Source organism: Mustela erminea, chromosome 18 (assembly GCF_009829155.1).
Source record: "Mustela erminea isolate mMusErm1 chromosome 18, mMusErm1.Pri, whole genome shotgun sequence".
NCBI classification, from domain to species: domain Eukaryota; kingdom Metazoa; phylum Chordata; class Mammalia; order Carnivora; family Mustelidae; genus Mustela; species Mustela erminea.
The window spans coordinates 55,155,068-55,168,971 of NC_045631.1; the positions used below are offsets into that span (position 1 = coordinate 55,155,068).

The 13,904-nt window shown below is 56.1% G+C and overlaps 2 protein-coding genes and 1 long non-coding RNA gene across 6 annotated transcripts in view; all 3 read left to right on the top strand.

Moving 5' to 3' along the window:
- The first annotated feature begins 638 nt into the window (after positions 1–638).
- On the top strand, positions 639–7,558 carry RPL38 (ribosomal protein L38). 4 transcript variants are annotated; one of them, XM_032319566.1, is made up of 5 exons: positions 639–708; positions 924–962; positions 1,128–1,188; positions 6,305–6,427; positions 7,484–7,558. In XM_032319566.1, exons 2-5 carry the CDS (start codon positions 960–962, stop codon positions 7,507–7,509), a joined length of 213 nt encoding a protein of 70 aa, XP_032175457.1. In that variant the 5' UTR covers positions 639–708; positions 924–959; the 3' UTR covers positions 7,510–7,558. The 4 variants fall into 4 exon arrangements, with proteins under 4 accessions (XP_032175457.1, XP_032175458.1, XP_032175459.1 ...); XM_032319567.1 differs by having other exon boundaries at positions 680–741; positions 922–962; XM_032319568.1 differs by having other exon boundaries at positions 683–769.
- On the top strand, positions 3,094–4,539 carry LOC116576972. The gene is made up of 2 exons (XR_004280347.1): positions 3,094–3,236; positions 3,436–4,539. It is a non-coding gene; the product is annotated as an uncharacterized LOC116576972 (long non-coding RNA).
- A 5,030-nt stretch (positions 7,559–12,588) lies between the features above and the next one.
- The window catches only part of TTYH2 (tweety family member 2), a 37,432-nt gene continuing 36,116 nt past the window's right edge, over positions 12,589–13,904 (top strand). The window contains exon 1 of the mRNA XM_032319537.1: positions 12,589–12,785. Within this exon, the coding sequence (XP_032175428.1) occupies positions 12,657–12,785 (129 nt within the window). The 5' untranslated portion in view covers positions 12,589–12,656. The remainder of the gene's footprint in view (positions 12,786–13,904) is intronic.

Here is a 13,904-nt window from a genome sequence, read left to right on the forward strand (position 1 = left end):
CCCGACTTCGGCTCTCCCTGCAAGCACAGTCTTCATTCTCAGCTCCCCTCCCCCTGGCTCCGATTAAAACTGGGGTACCCACAAGACCGATCTCTCCCAAGTGCGCCTAAAGATCCGAGGTCCCAGGGGTAAAATGCTTAGCACAGGGGATGCCCCATATAAGTGCTCCTTAAATGTCAGTTGCTGGAAGTATGAATTTACCCTTATGTGCACCGGTTTTTAAAGGAATTGGAAGAGGCAAGTGGAAAAGCCCCAGTAACTGGAAACGAGGGCCTTACTCATGCCAGATTAGATGTCCGCGGAAAAGGGGACCAGAAGGACGTGTGAGAAACCCCCACAAAGAGGTTCTAACATGTGCATAGGAGGAGTATCTCTGCGCAGATACTCAATGCACACATCTAAAGAAAACGGTAGGTAATAAGTGTTCGGTCTTTAAACTGGATCGGAGATGAAGCTCAGCAAAGCCAAGGTGGGGGTTGGGCGTGGGGAAGGAAAAGGAAGTGGACGGAGGTGGAAGGCGGCCGGTTTTATTCCCGATCCGCACTATTAATCTGGGCCAGGAGGGGGCAGAGGGCTGCAATGGGAAGGACAAACGCTTATGTAATTCTTGACCCTTTGCAGACACCGTACCCAGCTTCCTTCGGGGGAGGGTTTAACTGAGCGGAAACGGAAGTCTCGCTCTTTTCCGGCCTCTTCCTTACGCTTGCTGTGAGTGTTTCGCGCGGTGAGTGGGGCACTGAGGGGGTAATCCGGGGTAATCCACGATTGGGTGAGATCTGGGGACCTTGGGTGTGGACCGAGGGTGCGGGAGGGGAGGATGGAGTGCGAAGGAGTGGGCATTTCGGGGGGAGGGTGGGGAGGAGAAGCGGGGGTCGTCGCCACTGCCCGCGCCCCGCTGACGCTAACATCGGTCTTCTCCGCAGGTGCCGGCCGCGCGCTCCCCTGCTCCCTCCGTAGCCATGGTGAGTATGACCCCTGCTGGGGCTTTCTCGGGGGAGGGCAGCGGGGGCGGGGCCGCCTTTGCGCGTGTCCCGGCTTCCTGGGCATGAGGGGCTGGTGGCGGGGGTCAAGTCACGACCGTAAAGAGCGTGTCAGTGCAGCTCACGGGCCTGTTCTTTGCGTTGCAGCCTCGCAAAATCGAGGAGATCAAGGACTTCCTGCTCACGGCCCGGCGAAAGGACGCCAAGTGTAAGTGGTGGACCTGGACTGCAAGGGTCGGTGACGACGGTCGCGTGCGCCTGGAGAGGTCCTTCCCTGAGCCTTCTCTGAATCTTCCCCTCGTCCTTCTCTAGACCTTCCCCAGGTCCCTCTCCTAATCCTTCTCTAGACCTTCCCCAGGTCCTTCACCCTTGATCCTTCTCTAGACCTTCCCTTGGTCCTTCTTTAGACCTTCCCCTGGTCCCTCCCTGATCCTTCTCTAGACCTTCCCCAGGTCCTTCCCCTGGTCCTTCTCTAGACCTTCCCCAGGTCCCTCTCCTAATCCTTCTCTAGACCTTCCCCAGGTCCTTCACCCTTGATCCTTCTCTAGACCTTCCCTTGGTCCTTCTTTAGACCTTCCCCTGGTCCCTCCCTGATCCTTCTCTAGACCTTCCCCAGGTCCTTCCCCTGGTCCTTCTCTAGACCTTCCCCTGGTCCCTCCCTGATCCTTCTCTAGACCTTCCCCAGGTCCTTCCCCTGGTCCTTCTCTAGACCTTCCCCTGGTCCCTCCCTGATCCTTCTCTAGACCTTCCCCAGGTCCTTCCCCTGGTCCTTCTCTAGACCTTCCCCAGGTCCCTCTCCTGATCCTTCTCTAGACCTTCCCCAGGTCCTTCCCCTGGTCCTTCTCTAGACCTTCCCCTGGTCCCTCCCTGATCCTTCTCTAGACCTTCCCCAGGTCCTTCCCCTGGTCCTTCTCTAGACCTTCCCCAGGTCCCTCTCCTGATCCTTCTCTAGACCTTCCCCAGGTCCTTCCCCTGATTCTTCTCTAGACCTTCCCCTGGTCCTTCTCTAGACCTTCCCCAGATCCTTCCCCTGGTCCTTCTCTAGACCTTCCCCTGATCCTTCTCTAGACCTTCCCCAGGTCCCTCTCCTGATCCTTCTCTAGACCTTCCCCAGGTCCTTCCTCTGATCCTTCTCTAGACCTTCCCCAGGTCCCTCCCCTGATCCTTCTCTAGACCTTCCCCTGGTCCTTCCCCAGGTCCCTCCCCTGATCGTTCTCTAGACCTTCCTCTGGTCCTTCTCTAGACCTTCCCCAGGTCCTTCCCCTGGTCCTTCTCTAGACTTTCCCCTGGTCCCTCCCTGATCCTTCTCTAGACCTTCCCCAGATCCTTCCCCTGGTCCTTCTCTAGACCTTCCCCAGATCCTTCCCCTGGTCCTTCTCTAGACCTTCCCCTGGTCCCTCCCCTGATCCTTCTCTAGACCTTCCCCAGGTCCTTCCCCTGGTCCTTCTCTAGACCTTCCCCAGGTCCCTCCCCTGATTCTTCTCTAGACCTTCCCCAGGTTCCTCTCCTGATCCTTCTCTAGACCTTCCCCTGGTCCTTCCCCTGATCCTTCTCTAGACCTTCCCCAGGTCCCTCTCCTGATCCTTCTCTAGACCTTCCCCAGGTCCCTCCCCTGATTCTTCTCTAGACCTTCCCCAGGTCCCTCTCCTGATCCTTCTCTAGACCTTCCCCAGGTCCTTCCCCTGATCCTTCTCTAGACCTTCCCCTGGTCCCTCCCCTGATCCTTCTCTAGACCTTCCCCTGGTCCTTCCCCAGGTCCCTCCCCTGATCGTTCTCTAGACCTTCCCCTGGTCCTTCCCCTGGTCCTTCTCTAGACCTTCCCCAGATCCTTCCCCTGGTCCTTCTCTAGACTTTCCCCTGGTCCCTCCCTGATCCTTCTCTAGACCTTCCCCAGGTCCTTCCCCTGGTCCTTCTCTAGACCTTCCCCAGGTCCCTCCCCTGATTCTTCTCTAGACCTTCCCCAGGTCCCTCTCCTGATCCTTCTCTAGACCTTCCCCTGGTCCTTCCCCTGATCCTTCTCTAGACCTTCCCCAGGTCCCTCTCCTGATCCTTCTCTAGACCTTCCCCAGGTCCTTCCCCTGGTCCTTCTCTAGACCTTCCCCAGGTCCCTCTCCTGATCCTTCTCTAGACCTTCCCCTGGTCCTTCCCCTGATCCTTCTCTAGACCTTCCCCAGGTCCTTCCCCTGATCCTTCTCTAGACCTTCCCCAGGTCCCTCCCCTGATCGTTCTCTAGACCTTCCCCTGGTCCTTCCCCAGGTCCCTCCCCTGATCGTTCTCTAGACCTTCCCCTGGTCCTTCCCCTGGTCCTTCTCTAGACCTTCCCCAGGTCCTTCCCCTGGTCCTTCTCTAGACCTTCCCCAGGTCCTTCCCCTGGTCCTTCTCTAGACCTTCCCCAGGTCCTTCCCCTGGTCCTTCTCTAGACCTTCCCCAGATCCTTCCCCTGGTCCTTCTCTAGACCTTCCCCTGGTCCTTCTCTAGACCTTCCCCAGGTCCTTCCCCTGGTCCTTCTCTAGACCTTCCCCAGGTCCCTCTCCTGATCCTTCTCTAGATCTTCCCCTGGTCCCTCCCCTGATCTCACCAAGACCTGGAGCGTTGGTCCTGGGGCTGCCAGCCTATCCTGGCTGCCTGGGAGCAGGGACTTTATCCCATTTACCCAAAGATAAGACTTTTGGGGGCAGTGTGTTCCCTTGGGCTGGCTGTGAGCATTTTGAAAACCATCCTTAGTTCAGGAGAGTATGTGTCTGAGCAGAGTCCTTACCAGGTGGAAGTCTGGAAGTGTGGGTCTCGGAACCCTGACCTTGGTGCCCCCTGTCGGGTTCTGGGCCCATTGCTGCCTCAGTCCCGGCCCCGCACGGTTAGCTGTAGGAAGCGGTCTGCCTCTCACTTGTAGGAAGGAGTTAGTTTCCTGGGTCTGTAAATAAGAAGGGAACGATGTGCCAGAAGCCTCCGACAGCAAAGCTTTCACTGGGTGATGTACCGGCCCCTGGTCCCCGAGAGTTCTCGCTGGTGTGCCCCATGGGGGAGGGAGTCCTGCTGGCACCGTGTTACTACGGTTGAGGGAGGTGTGGGGGCTCGTGCTTTCTACAGAGTAGATCTTGAGTCCGTACTGGGGAGGTAGTCCAGGGTCCTCATTTTTCTGCCTCATCAAATACTCCTTAAAGCTCCCTTTTCCACTCAGAGATGTGTCCTCAGGAGAGTATCAGATCATTCGTGAAAGCAGAGCCATGTCTACTGACGGACTGAGGTGGCCCCGACTCTCACACTCCGTCAGTGGAAGAATGAAAAGATGGTGGGGGCTTGGGAGAGCGTTCTAGTGGGTCCTGTGCGTGTCGCTGTCACCTTTGATCCTCTGGGACTGTTGGAAGTGGTGGCCACCTGTGGGAACAAGGAGGAAGGTCTACCCTTTCTGGCGTTCTGGGGACCGCTGGTGGCACTGTTGGCGTACTGTCATGCTGTAAAGAGATGTGATGGTGACCGTCCTCATTCAGGCCAGGGAATGTGAGGTTACAGCCTGGTTCAAATCCTAGCCCTTACAGCGGGCGGCCATCCTCAACAGATTAAACCAACACTGTCTTTTCTCTCTTGAAGGTGGGGCCGGGGTGGGTAATAGCATCTGTCCCACGGGATTGGTGCAAGGGTCACATCAGAGGATCCTTTGGAATCCTTAGTATCCTGAAGAAATGGTACCCAGTCCCCTCAGATCAGTTTACTTGGGAATGCGGGAGCCTGGTTTTACACAGTGTGGTCCCCTGGACACAGTGTGTTTAGGACTTACTGGGTAAACTTTAAAAAAATATTTTTAATTACAAATATGCGTAGCAAAACCTTACTATTTTTAAGTGTACGGTTTGCTGGCACTGGAGACGTTCACTGGGCTTTTTTTGATCTTGGGATCTTGCGAAACCGAAACTACACCCAAGAAACACAACACACCATTCTCCCTCCCATCCCTGGCTTCCACCGTTCTGTTGCTTCACTGATGTGACTGCTCTAGAAACCTCCCGTGGGTGACAGCAGCAGCATCTGTCCCTGTGGCCTGGCTGGCTTGGTTTAGACAGTATCTCCGGGCTTCATCCGTGCGGTGACATTCAGTAGCGTCTGTCAGGATTTCCTTTCTGAGGCTCAGGGACCCTCCATGGGGGCTGCCGCAATTGATCTGTGCGTCCGGCAGTGGTCACTTGGGGGCTTTCTCCCCTTCGGCTGTTTCAGATCCCCTTGCCCTGAGCAGTGGTGTACGGACCCTCTCGCTACTTTCGGTTCTTGGGGCTGGGGCCCTTACATGGAGGGACCACACAGTAGGACAGCGTTGAATAAACGTTTTTTCTTAAAGAGCTCCTCGCGTCTTACCTTGAGATTGTCAGAGGCGCAGGGCAGCTGCTAGGGACGATGCAGTGTACTTAGATTTAAGAGGAATATTAAGATAGCAAAGTAGGTTGTTTGAATGAAGACCTAGTTTGCCAAATCTCCTAAAACATAGGCTAAGGCAGCCATTGCCCTGGGCAGGCTCAGGTGCCGCTTCTCGTGATGCGCCTCATTTCTTCAGCACCTACCGGACTGGCAGAGATGGACGGAGTCGTGGGTTGTAAGTCCAAGTGAATTCCGTGCTGCTTCTGTGGGGCTGAGGGCCTGTGTGCCCAGCCATCTGGTCAGATGCGCGGGCTGACCATGTGCAAACCTGTGTGTGGCCCCTGGCCACTGGCTCGGGATGGGCACTAAAGTGCGCTCATGATAAGGAGTTCTCGAGAGTGTCTGAGCTGGTTTTAAACTTAGAATGTAGAGTTTTGATGGATACATGAAATGTCCTCCATGGAAACGCACTAACACGTGTCTGCCGACAACAAAACCTCAGACCTCGCACCACTGAGCTCGAGTTAACATCTGGGGCTCTGTTGTCTGAGCTGTGGTCCTGAGACGGGCTTTGGAAGTAGGAAAGAACCTGGAAAATGGGTTTCGTGGGCTAGATGGAGGATCCTGAAGGAAGTAGTTACCATCGCCCCGGGGCCCCAGAACTGATTCCCAGGAGAGGGGAGGTGGTTACAGAATGTTCTCACATGCGTTCCATGTGTCAGATACAGCAGGTAAAATTAAGCCCTAGGCTCTGACATACTCATAAAAGGGAAGTGTAGGTTTCTGATGCTGCTTTAAATATTGAAGTCCTAGAGGGCTTCTGGCTTTCTGTTTCTGCAGAAGGGATGGTCCAGGGAGGGGAGCAGAGCCCTGAGCGTGGTTGCCAAAAGTGCCACTTCGCTGCATAAACAGCAGGTGAACTGTGTGATGTCTCTTCTGTGATACCATTTAATTCTTGATTCCGGTCTCTTTGGTAGCCGTCAAGATCAAGAAAAATAAGGACAATGTGAAGTTCAAAGTTCGGTGCAGCAGATACCTTTACACGCTGGTCATCACGGACAAGGAGAAGGCAGAGAAACTGAAGCAGTCCCTGCCTCCAGGTGAGCGAGCCTGGGCTCCCGAGGGGCCGACCCGAAATGTGGAGGGCTCCTGTGTCGCTGTCTCGTTTCTTGGCGTTGTCCCCAGACTTAGGAAAGTGCATCTAGTGGCTTGTCAGAGTATCTGTTCTTGCTGTTGGTGGTGGAAGGAGTTATTGGTGTGATTCTCTGAGTTCATCCCGTTCCAGAAGTAGTTTCCCTGGCCCGAGAACAGTTTGTTTCACTCCCGTCTGTGCTTTTCTGACATAGAATAGTAACAGCGAACACTTAACTCTGGGTAACTCTTCCTTCTCCCGACAATCCTGCGAGGTGGGTGCTGTCAACCGATCCCCAGTTTTGCAGGTTGGAAAACTAAATAGGCTGTGAGCCTAGGTGAGACTGAGGCCCATCCTGGGCGGGTGGGGGAGAGATGGCGCAGAGCGGGCTCAGGCCGCCCCTTCACACTGGACAGTTGGCCGGTGCGGCTTGACATCATAGGGACTTCCGAGATCTCTTCATGAAGGCTGAGACATGGACTGCTTTCTGACAGTGTTTTTGTTTTTAATTATCAAACACTAACTTAATTTTTAAGGTTTTTGTTTGTTTTTATTTTTTTAAGATTTATTTATTTTAAGAGAGAGCATGCGGGGGGTTGCGGGGGCAGAGGGAGAGCGAGTCCTGGGCAGACTCCTCAGCTTGTTGCCACATGTGGGGCTCAGTCTCACGACCCTGAGATCACAACTTGAGCTGAAACCCAAGAGTTGGATGTCTAACTGACTGTGCCACCCAGGTGCCCCCAACACTGACTTAGTATTTTCTTATTTTTATTTCTTTAGATTTAGAGAGAGGGCTTGCAAGAGGTGCAGAGAGAGAGAATCTTAAGCAGGTTCCACGCTCAGTACAGAGCCTGACATGGGGCTTGATCTCACACCCCCGATTAACTTAATATTTTAAGCAAAACTGCCATGGTATGCTTAATTTCTGGGTTTGTTAACTCTCTTTAGTTTAAGTATAAAGTCCAGACAAACACGAGTAAATGTATGTCCTGGGTGACTCAATTTTATATCTCTTCTCCTCTAGGTTTGGCGGTGAAGGAGCTGAAGTGAACCTGATCCACTGATTTGAACTGTATTAAAGTTTTAGAAATTCTTAAAATGTCCTTTGTCTTTAAGGGCAGGAAGGGAAGTACCACTTGGTCGGCACTTCCGGTGGGATCACCATGGGAATCCCGGTTGCTACTTTCATCCCTGATCTTGGGCTGTGATCTCAGTGGACAAATAAAACCATCCTTTTTTTAGCTTAAGTTTGAAAATAAATAGATGGAAACACACAGAAGAGGCAGATATTTATGGAAGGAAGCCAGTATGCCCTTGTGGGATTTAAAAGTAATTTAGGTAAAGTGAGCTTCCTAATAATGAAAATGGTAGTTACGGGGTGGAGTTGATTAGCTTCTTGGAAATTGCAACAGGCTGAGCCATCCTGTCCTCCAAACACTGCTTTCAGATCCACCAGGGGGAAGGATTCCTGGATGCAGGAGTAGCAGACTAAGACACTTTGTTTCCTAAGTGCTGCTTGAGGTGAAGTGGAGCTTCAGAACCTGTAGGGTGTGAGGAGATTACTGCTAAGAGCAGATAGTGTCGGTCTAGCAAAATGGGCCACGCTCTCCAGGGGGAGAGGGAGCGGGAAACAGGATCCTGGGACTGAGAGACCCAGTAAATGCAGCTGAAGGTTAGGGGGAGAAGCCAGGGTTCTTGCAGAGAGCTGACCCTAGACCTCAAGACAGTGGGGTGGATGTTGAGTTCACAGGGGTAGGCAGGGGGTATGAGTGCAGCCCACTGTTCCAACAGGCCTGTGAGGGCTCAGGTCCCAGCCAGCCCTGACTCCTTGGGGATCCAGCTTCTACTACTTGTCAGCCAACATGATCTTGAGAAATTACCTCACTGTTGAGCACCATGCACTGGTCCCAGCCCCTGGGAAGAACTGCACACCTCTGCCTGTAGAGTCACCATGGGAAAATCAAGCAGGGATGGGACAGTGCTGAACAAAGAGACCACAAGGTCAGCTCTCATGGTGGGCATTGGTGCCCCATGGCCAGCAGGTGTCCTATGTGGCGGCTGGGCATTCACCCTCCTAGGATCCTCTTCTCCCCTCCGAGGACAGCTAAAGGGGTTGGGCAAGTGTCCTGTGATGCACACGGTTTAAGCAGAGAAAGCTGCCTCTATACAGCGTGGCCGGTACAACTTGTGTTGGGCTTGTATGTGCAGGGCCAGTTCTTAGGAACCTGAGCGGGGTCGGCCAGATTGCTTTCCCCACATGGCGTGAGTTGCCGCACAGTCACGGCACGTAACCCATAATCACACTGATGCTGCAGCGGTCTAGCCGAACGGTGAATACACGAAGAGAAAGTTCAGTGGCGTTTCCGGCACTGGGCAATTTTGAGATGCATGGGATCATATCAGGACAGACCGCAAGGTGGCGACATCCTACAAGTGAGCAGTCTCCAGTGCCGGTCTAGAAATGGTTCACTTGACAAAATGCCCAGAAGCCTAGTGCCTGAATTCATTTAGTAGAGTTTTTTCCTATAGAAATTGTAAGGGAGTTTGAATCCAGTCACGAGAGGCATGGATTTCCTCCAGAAGGGGTCCTCAGGCGCTCGGTGACCAGCCCAGGACTTCACAGGTTTCCCAGGAAGAGGGAGGGCTTGCCACTGGGCCCCCTTGGCCCCGGCATCTTCTGCAGAGACAGGCCCCTGCTCCTAGGAGACAAACCCTGTGGACATTTGGCTTCCGTACCTGGAGAAGACACCCTTTCAGGCCACGGCTCTCAACCCCGGCCCTGGTGGCCTAGGCTGATGGCAGAGAGTCTGATTAAGTTGGTAGGAGGCCTAGGTACATGTTGAGCCCTCGGGTGGCCTGGGTCAACCACTGCTTTGGGTTGCTGATGTCCACTTACCGGTTTGTAATAAAACCGATCACTGGCTGAGTGGCGAGGCGGGGGCCGCAGTTGCTGGTTTGGAATGGGCTGGAGGGCTCTTCTCACTTCAACTCCCGTAAGAGTCCCTGGGCGCTGGTCTCCTGTTCCTGTTCTGCTGCTTTGCTCGCCTGCTCCCCTCCGACAACCACATTTTGGGGCACCTCACCCAGATCCCCAAGCTGGAAATTCTGGAGTCCTCCTTAGCAGGCCTCTGGGGAAGAAGCTAGAAGGGTCACTGTCTAACTGGGTGCAGACTGGGAGGCAGGTTCTGCTGTTCACTGCTGCCCCCAGATGGCTGCTGCGCTGGCCCTGAGGGTGTGCCTCCGTAGTTTGTCTTCAAGCCTGTCAGCAGGCCTGCCCCTGCCTCACCCCCGCCCTCTGGGGCTGAACCCTGGCCCCCCAACCACCAGGTCAATCCCCAGCGTGACAGGACATTTCCCGGAGGCAGGCCCTCCCACTTGGGATCTCTGGTATCTTGCCCTCCCTTCTCTCCCTGGAGCACTTAGAATCACCGTCGTGACTCTAATCTTCTAGAGGAATGCCAAATCCCCAGACTTCCGGTGTTCAGGAGGCGGGATCAGCAGCTGGAGCCTCCTGTGCTGTCACTGTAGAGGGACCAGGAGGGGGAACTGTGCATGTGGCACCAAGCAGGGCCCATCACAGCAGTGCTGGGCTGTGTCCTCACGCCAGTTGTCAGAGCCCACCTGCCGAGGGCCTCAGGACATTCAGGTACATTTTCCTGGGCAGGCACCAGGCTCGCCTCAAACACCACAATCCTTAACAGGCCTTGGGCAAAATGGCCCTTGCGTACCACCCCCCACCCCCACTCCTTTTTTTTATTTTTAATTTTTTACTTTATTTTTTTAAGATTTTATTTATTTATTTGACAGACAGGGATCACAAGTAGGCAGAGAGGCAGACAGAGAGAGGTGGGAAGCAGGCTCCCTGCTGAGGGGAGCCCGATGTGGGGCTGAGGCTCGATCCCAGGACTCTGGGATCATGACCCAAGTCCGAAGGCAGAGGCTTTAACCCACTGAGCCACCCAGGCGCCCCTCCTCCTTTTTTTTTTTTTTTAAATAAAAGTATTTATTTGAAAGTAAGACTGATTGAGGGGCACATGGGTAGCTCAGTCAGTTAAGCATCTGACTCTTGGTTTCGGCTCAGGTCATGATCTCAGGGTCGTGAGATCGAGCCCCACATCGAGGTCCATTGTCAGCACAGTGTCTGCTTGAGCTTCTCTCTCTCTCCCTCTGCCCCTCCCAGCTTTCTCTCTCTTTCTAAAATAAATAAAATCTTAAAAAAAAAATAAAGCAAGGCTTATTGGCAAAACTTAGAGTGAAATTCACCCTCCTTGGTGTCCAGTTCTGTGAATTTTGACAAACATTCACAGTTGTATAAATACCACTGCAATCAATGTTTCCTCTCCCAGAAATTTCCCTCTTACACCGCCCCAGACCCGGGACCAGTCAGCCTCTGCTCTGCTTTCCCGGCCTGCAGTTTGCTCCCCAGCCATGGTGCTGTACTTCCTTGATTCTCCTTTTACGCCCTACAACCCCAGCTGGATTGCGGTCCGAGCTCATAATGTACTGTCTCTCTGCTCAGAACCCCCACCCAGGACGCCCCGAGAAGCTCGCCCTCACCCCTCTACCACCAGGAGACTCGTGAAAGCACCCAGCTGGGTTTGCGGCTCATCACTGGGGCGGGTAAAAGCTGCCTCTCCTCCCCTAATAAACTCTAGACCCCATGCAGACAGGAACGTGGGGGTTTTACTGGTCCCATTTTCCCTAGAACGGAGAAGATGCTCAGCCAAAGATAGTTGAATTAATGAAAACCCGTAGGAGGAAAGGAGGTGTCTCCGGCCTTCAGCGCCCCACTGGGCGCCTGAGCTTTGGGCATGCACGGATGAGATGGCCGCAGTCAGAGCCGGGGATCCCGACCGCAGGACCGGACTCCCTCTCCTGGCCCCGGGACCTCTGACAGTGGTCATGGTAGGGACGTCTGTGGTCCGCTCCCCTCCAACAACCACATTTTCAGGGCACCTCACCCAGATCCCCAAGCTGGAAAGTCGGGGGTTCCTCTGGAGTCCCCTTTCTCCCCCATGTCTCTGCGCCCTCTTGTGACCACCCCCAGATTGCGTCCAACTCCAGCCTGATCCAGCAGGACCCCTAACTCCTCCACTCCCACCTAAACGTCAGGTGGCCCTTCACCTTGACCTTGTCCTTGCCTCAAGCACCACCTCCACCTGCCAGCCCCGCCCTGCCCTTCCATCCCATGGCGCAGTCTGCTGTTCCCCAACCCGGCCTTTGCACGCCTGGGGCCTCTGTGAGCGCTCAGCGTACCCCAGCCAGGTGTTCACAAGGCTTGACCAGATCAACCTGAGCGCATCCTGATCCACAGACCCCGCTCTGCTCATGCTTTTCTCCAACGCCCCTCGAAGACAGCAGTTTGCATCTTTCTGTGTGTGCTATTACCAGCCGCCCGCTGAGGCGCCACACCTCTGCTCTGTTCCGTGCCTGGCACATAGGAGGTGCCTGGTGAACGTGTGCTGTGGACAGTCCTGTGTCTCCCCGAGATGTCCAGCCTTTCCGGGCGCTCCCAGGGCTCTCCTCCCCTCCCCTCTGGTCAGCTCCACGGTCCCTTCCTCCGGGAGGCCTGCCCGGTGCCGCCTACCAGGCACAATCAAGCTACTTTTCTCAGTCCCCAGGGCTTCCAATGCCGCATCTGTTAGTTGTTTGGGCAGATAGGCTGGGCGCTCACAGGACAGAACCACTCACTGCTCTGAGTACACGTGGTTTACACAGTCGGATGCTCGATAAACGAGAGTGAACTTAGAACTAGTGACCCAGGGGCAGACTGTCTCTCCCTGCCGCCCCCAAACTGTGAACTCACTACCCGCCCTGGAAGCTCTAGGAAGGACCACCTCGCCTCGCCAGGACTGCCCTGCTCGCAGCACGCATTGACAATCTATATCCTGATTTGATAATTAGTCACGAGAAGCCCGGGGACTTAGAGACCGCTATGAAGAAACAGGGGCGTTGGGGGAAGTTTTCACTTCTTGCATCTCTTTCGCCCGCGGGGCCAAGACAGAATGCCGAGCAGGAAGAGCCTGCTGGTTCCCGAGCACCAGCCGCAGCAGCCCGAGGGCGTGCCCAGGACTGGGGTCTGGCCCGGGAGGGGCGGGGCCTGAGCCGGGGCGGGGCGGGGCGGGGATGGGCGGGGCGCGCGTCCCGGGCCGAGTGGCGGCGGCGGCAGCAGCAGGCGGGAGTACTCGGGCCGAGCCATGCCGGCTGCGCGCGTGGAGTACGTCGCGCCCTGGTGGGTTGCGTGGCTGCACAGCGTCCCGCACCTGGGCCTGCGCCTGCAGCCGGTGGACAGCACCTTCAACCCCCGCGATGAGAGTTACCGGGAGGTGAGTGCGCGCCGCTAGACCCGGGCCACGGCCGGCGCCCCAAGTTCCCGCACCACCCCGTCCCCACCCCCTCCCTGCCCGCCTCCCACCCTGCCCCGTAGTCTCGTCACCCCTCTCCCTTTCTCCCCCGGGGCTCTTGGCCACGGCGCTCCCGTCTGGGAACCTCGTGGGCCGGGAAAGCTGCAGAGATGGGAGTTCTGCCAGCGATGGGGAATGGGGAGGAGGAAGGGCGCGGGAGCTGCGTGCGGGGCGTGGGGGCCGAGCGCCGGGGGAGGAGGGCTTCTGTGCCGGTACCCGCGTAGCTCCCTCGAGCGAGCTGCGGGGATGCCAGGGGCGCCTCGGGCTTTTCTTCCGTCTGCGGTTCCAGGACGGGCGCTCTCTTTCCGGGTGCCTGCGGCCTGGGAGAAGTTTGAGCAGAAACTGGTCTCTCCTGAGTTCGACTGTGCAGCCCCCCTCCTCCCCAGCCCCTGCCCGCAGGGTGGGAGCCGCTGGCAGCCCCTTTGCCTGGGCCTCTCCTGGACGGCTGCAGGGCTGGGGGAGGCGGCTGCGTGGGGGGCGGGGGTGACCAACCTCTGGTGCGCCCAGAGCCCGCAGCCACATGTGGAGATCCGGGGGAAGGGACGTGTCCCCGGTCAGCCCGATCCTACCCCAGCCTCACCCTCCTGCTCAGTACGCACAACACAGAACAAGGCCCTGGATTGCTGGGGTCTTGGCTTCTCGGCCGGCCACTCTGCTCATGCTTGCACTTCGGCCCTTTCCTTGCTCCTTGGGCCCTTCCCTCTGCCCCTTCCCACCGCCCTGTCTCTACTCCCACTGGGGAGGGGCTCCCCCGACCTCCCAGCCCTGCGGAGCTTAAGATTCCCCCAGCCTTCTGAGGTCTAGCCAAGCCTGCTCCAGCCCCTGAGTCAGTCCACCGTTGGGTCAAAGATTCAGGCCGAAAAGCCCAGAACGGGACCCGTTTGTTGAGAGCTACCCGCCCATGTTGGGACTTTGACCCCTGGTGGCCTCTGCCTGCAGAGTGTCAGGTTCTCGGACATGATCTGCCCGTGTGGGGCAGGTTGGGGCAGAGCCGGGCCTCTGCTGAGTCCCGGGAGGCTGAGGGGGAGGCTGAGCCTGGAG

Excerpts from the sequence above, each read along its gene's own strand:
- RPL38 (XM_032319566.1), top strand. Across the intron at positions 1,189-6,304 it reads CCGGCGAAAGGACGCCAAGT|CCGTCAAGATCAAGAAAAAT; the intron begins GTAAGTGGTGGA and ends TCTCTTTGGTAG. Across the intron at positions 6,428-7,483 it reads GAAGCAGTCCCTGCCTCCAG|GTTTGGCGGTGAAGGAGCTG; the intron begins GTGAGCGAGCCT and ends CTTCTCCTCTAG.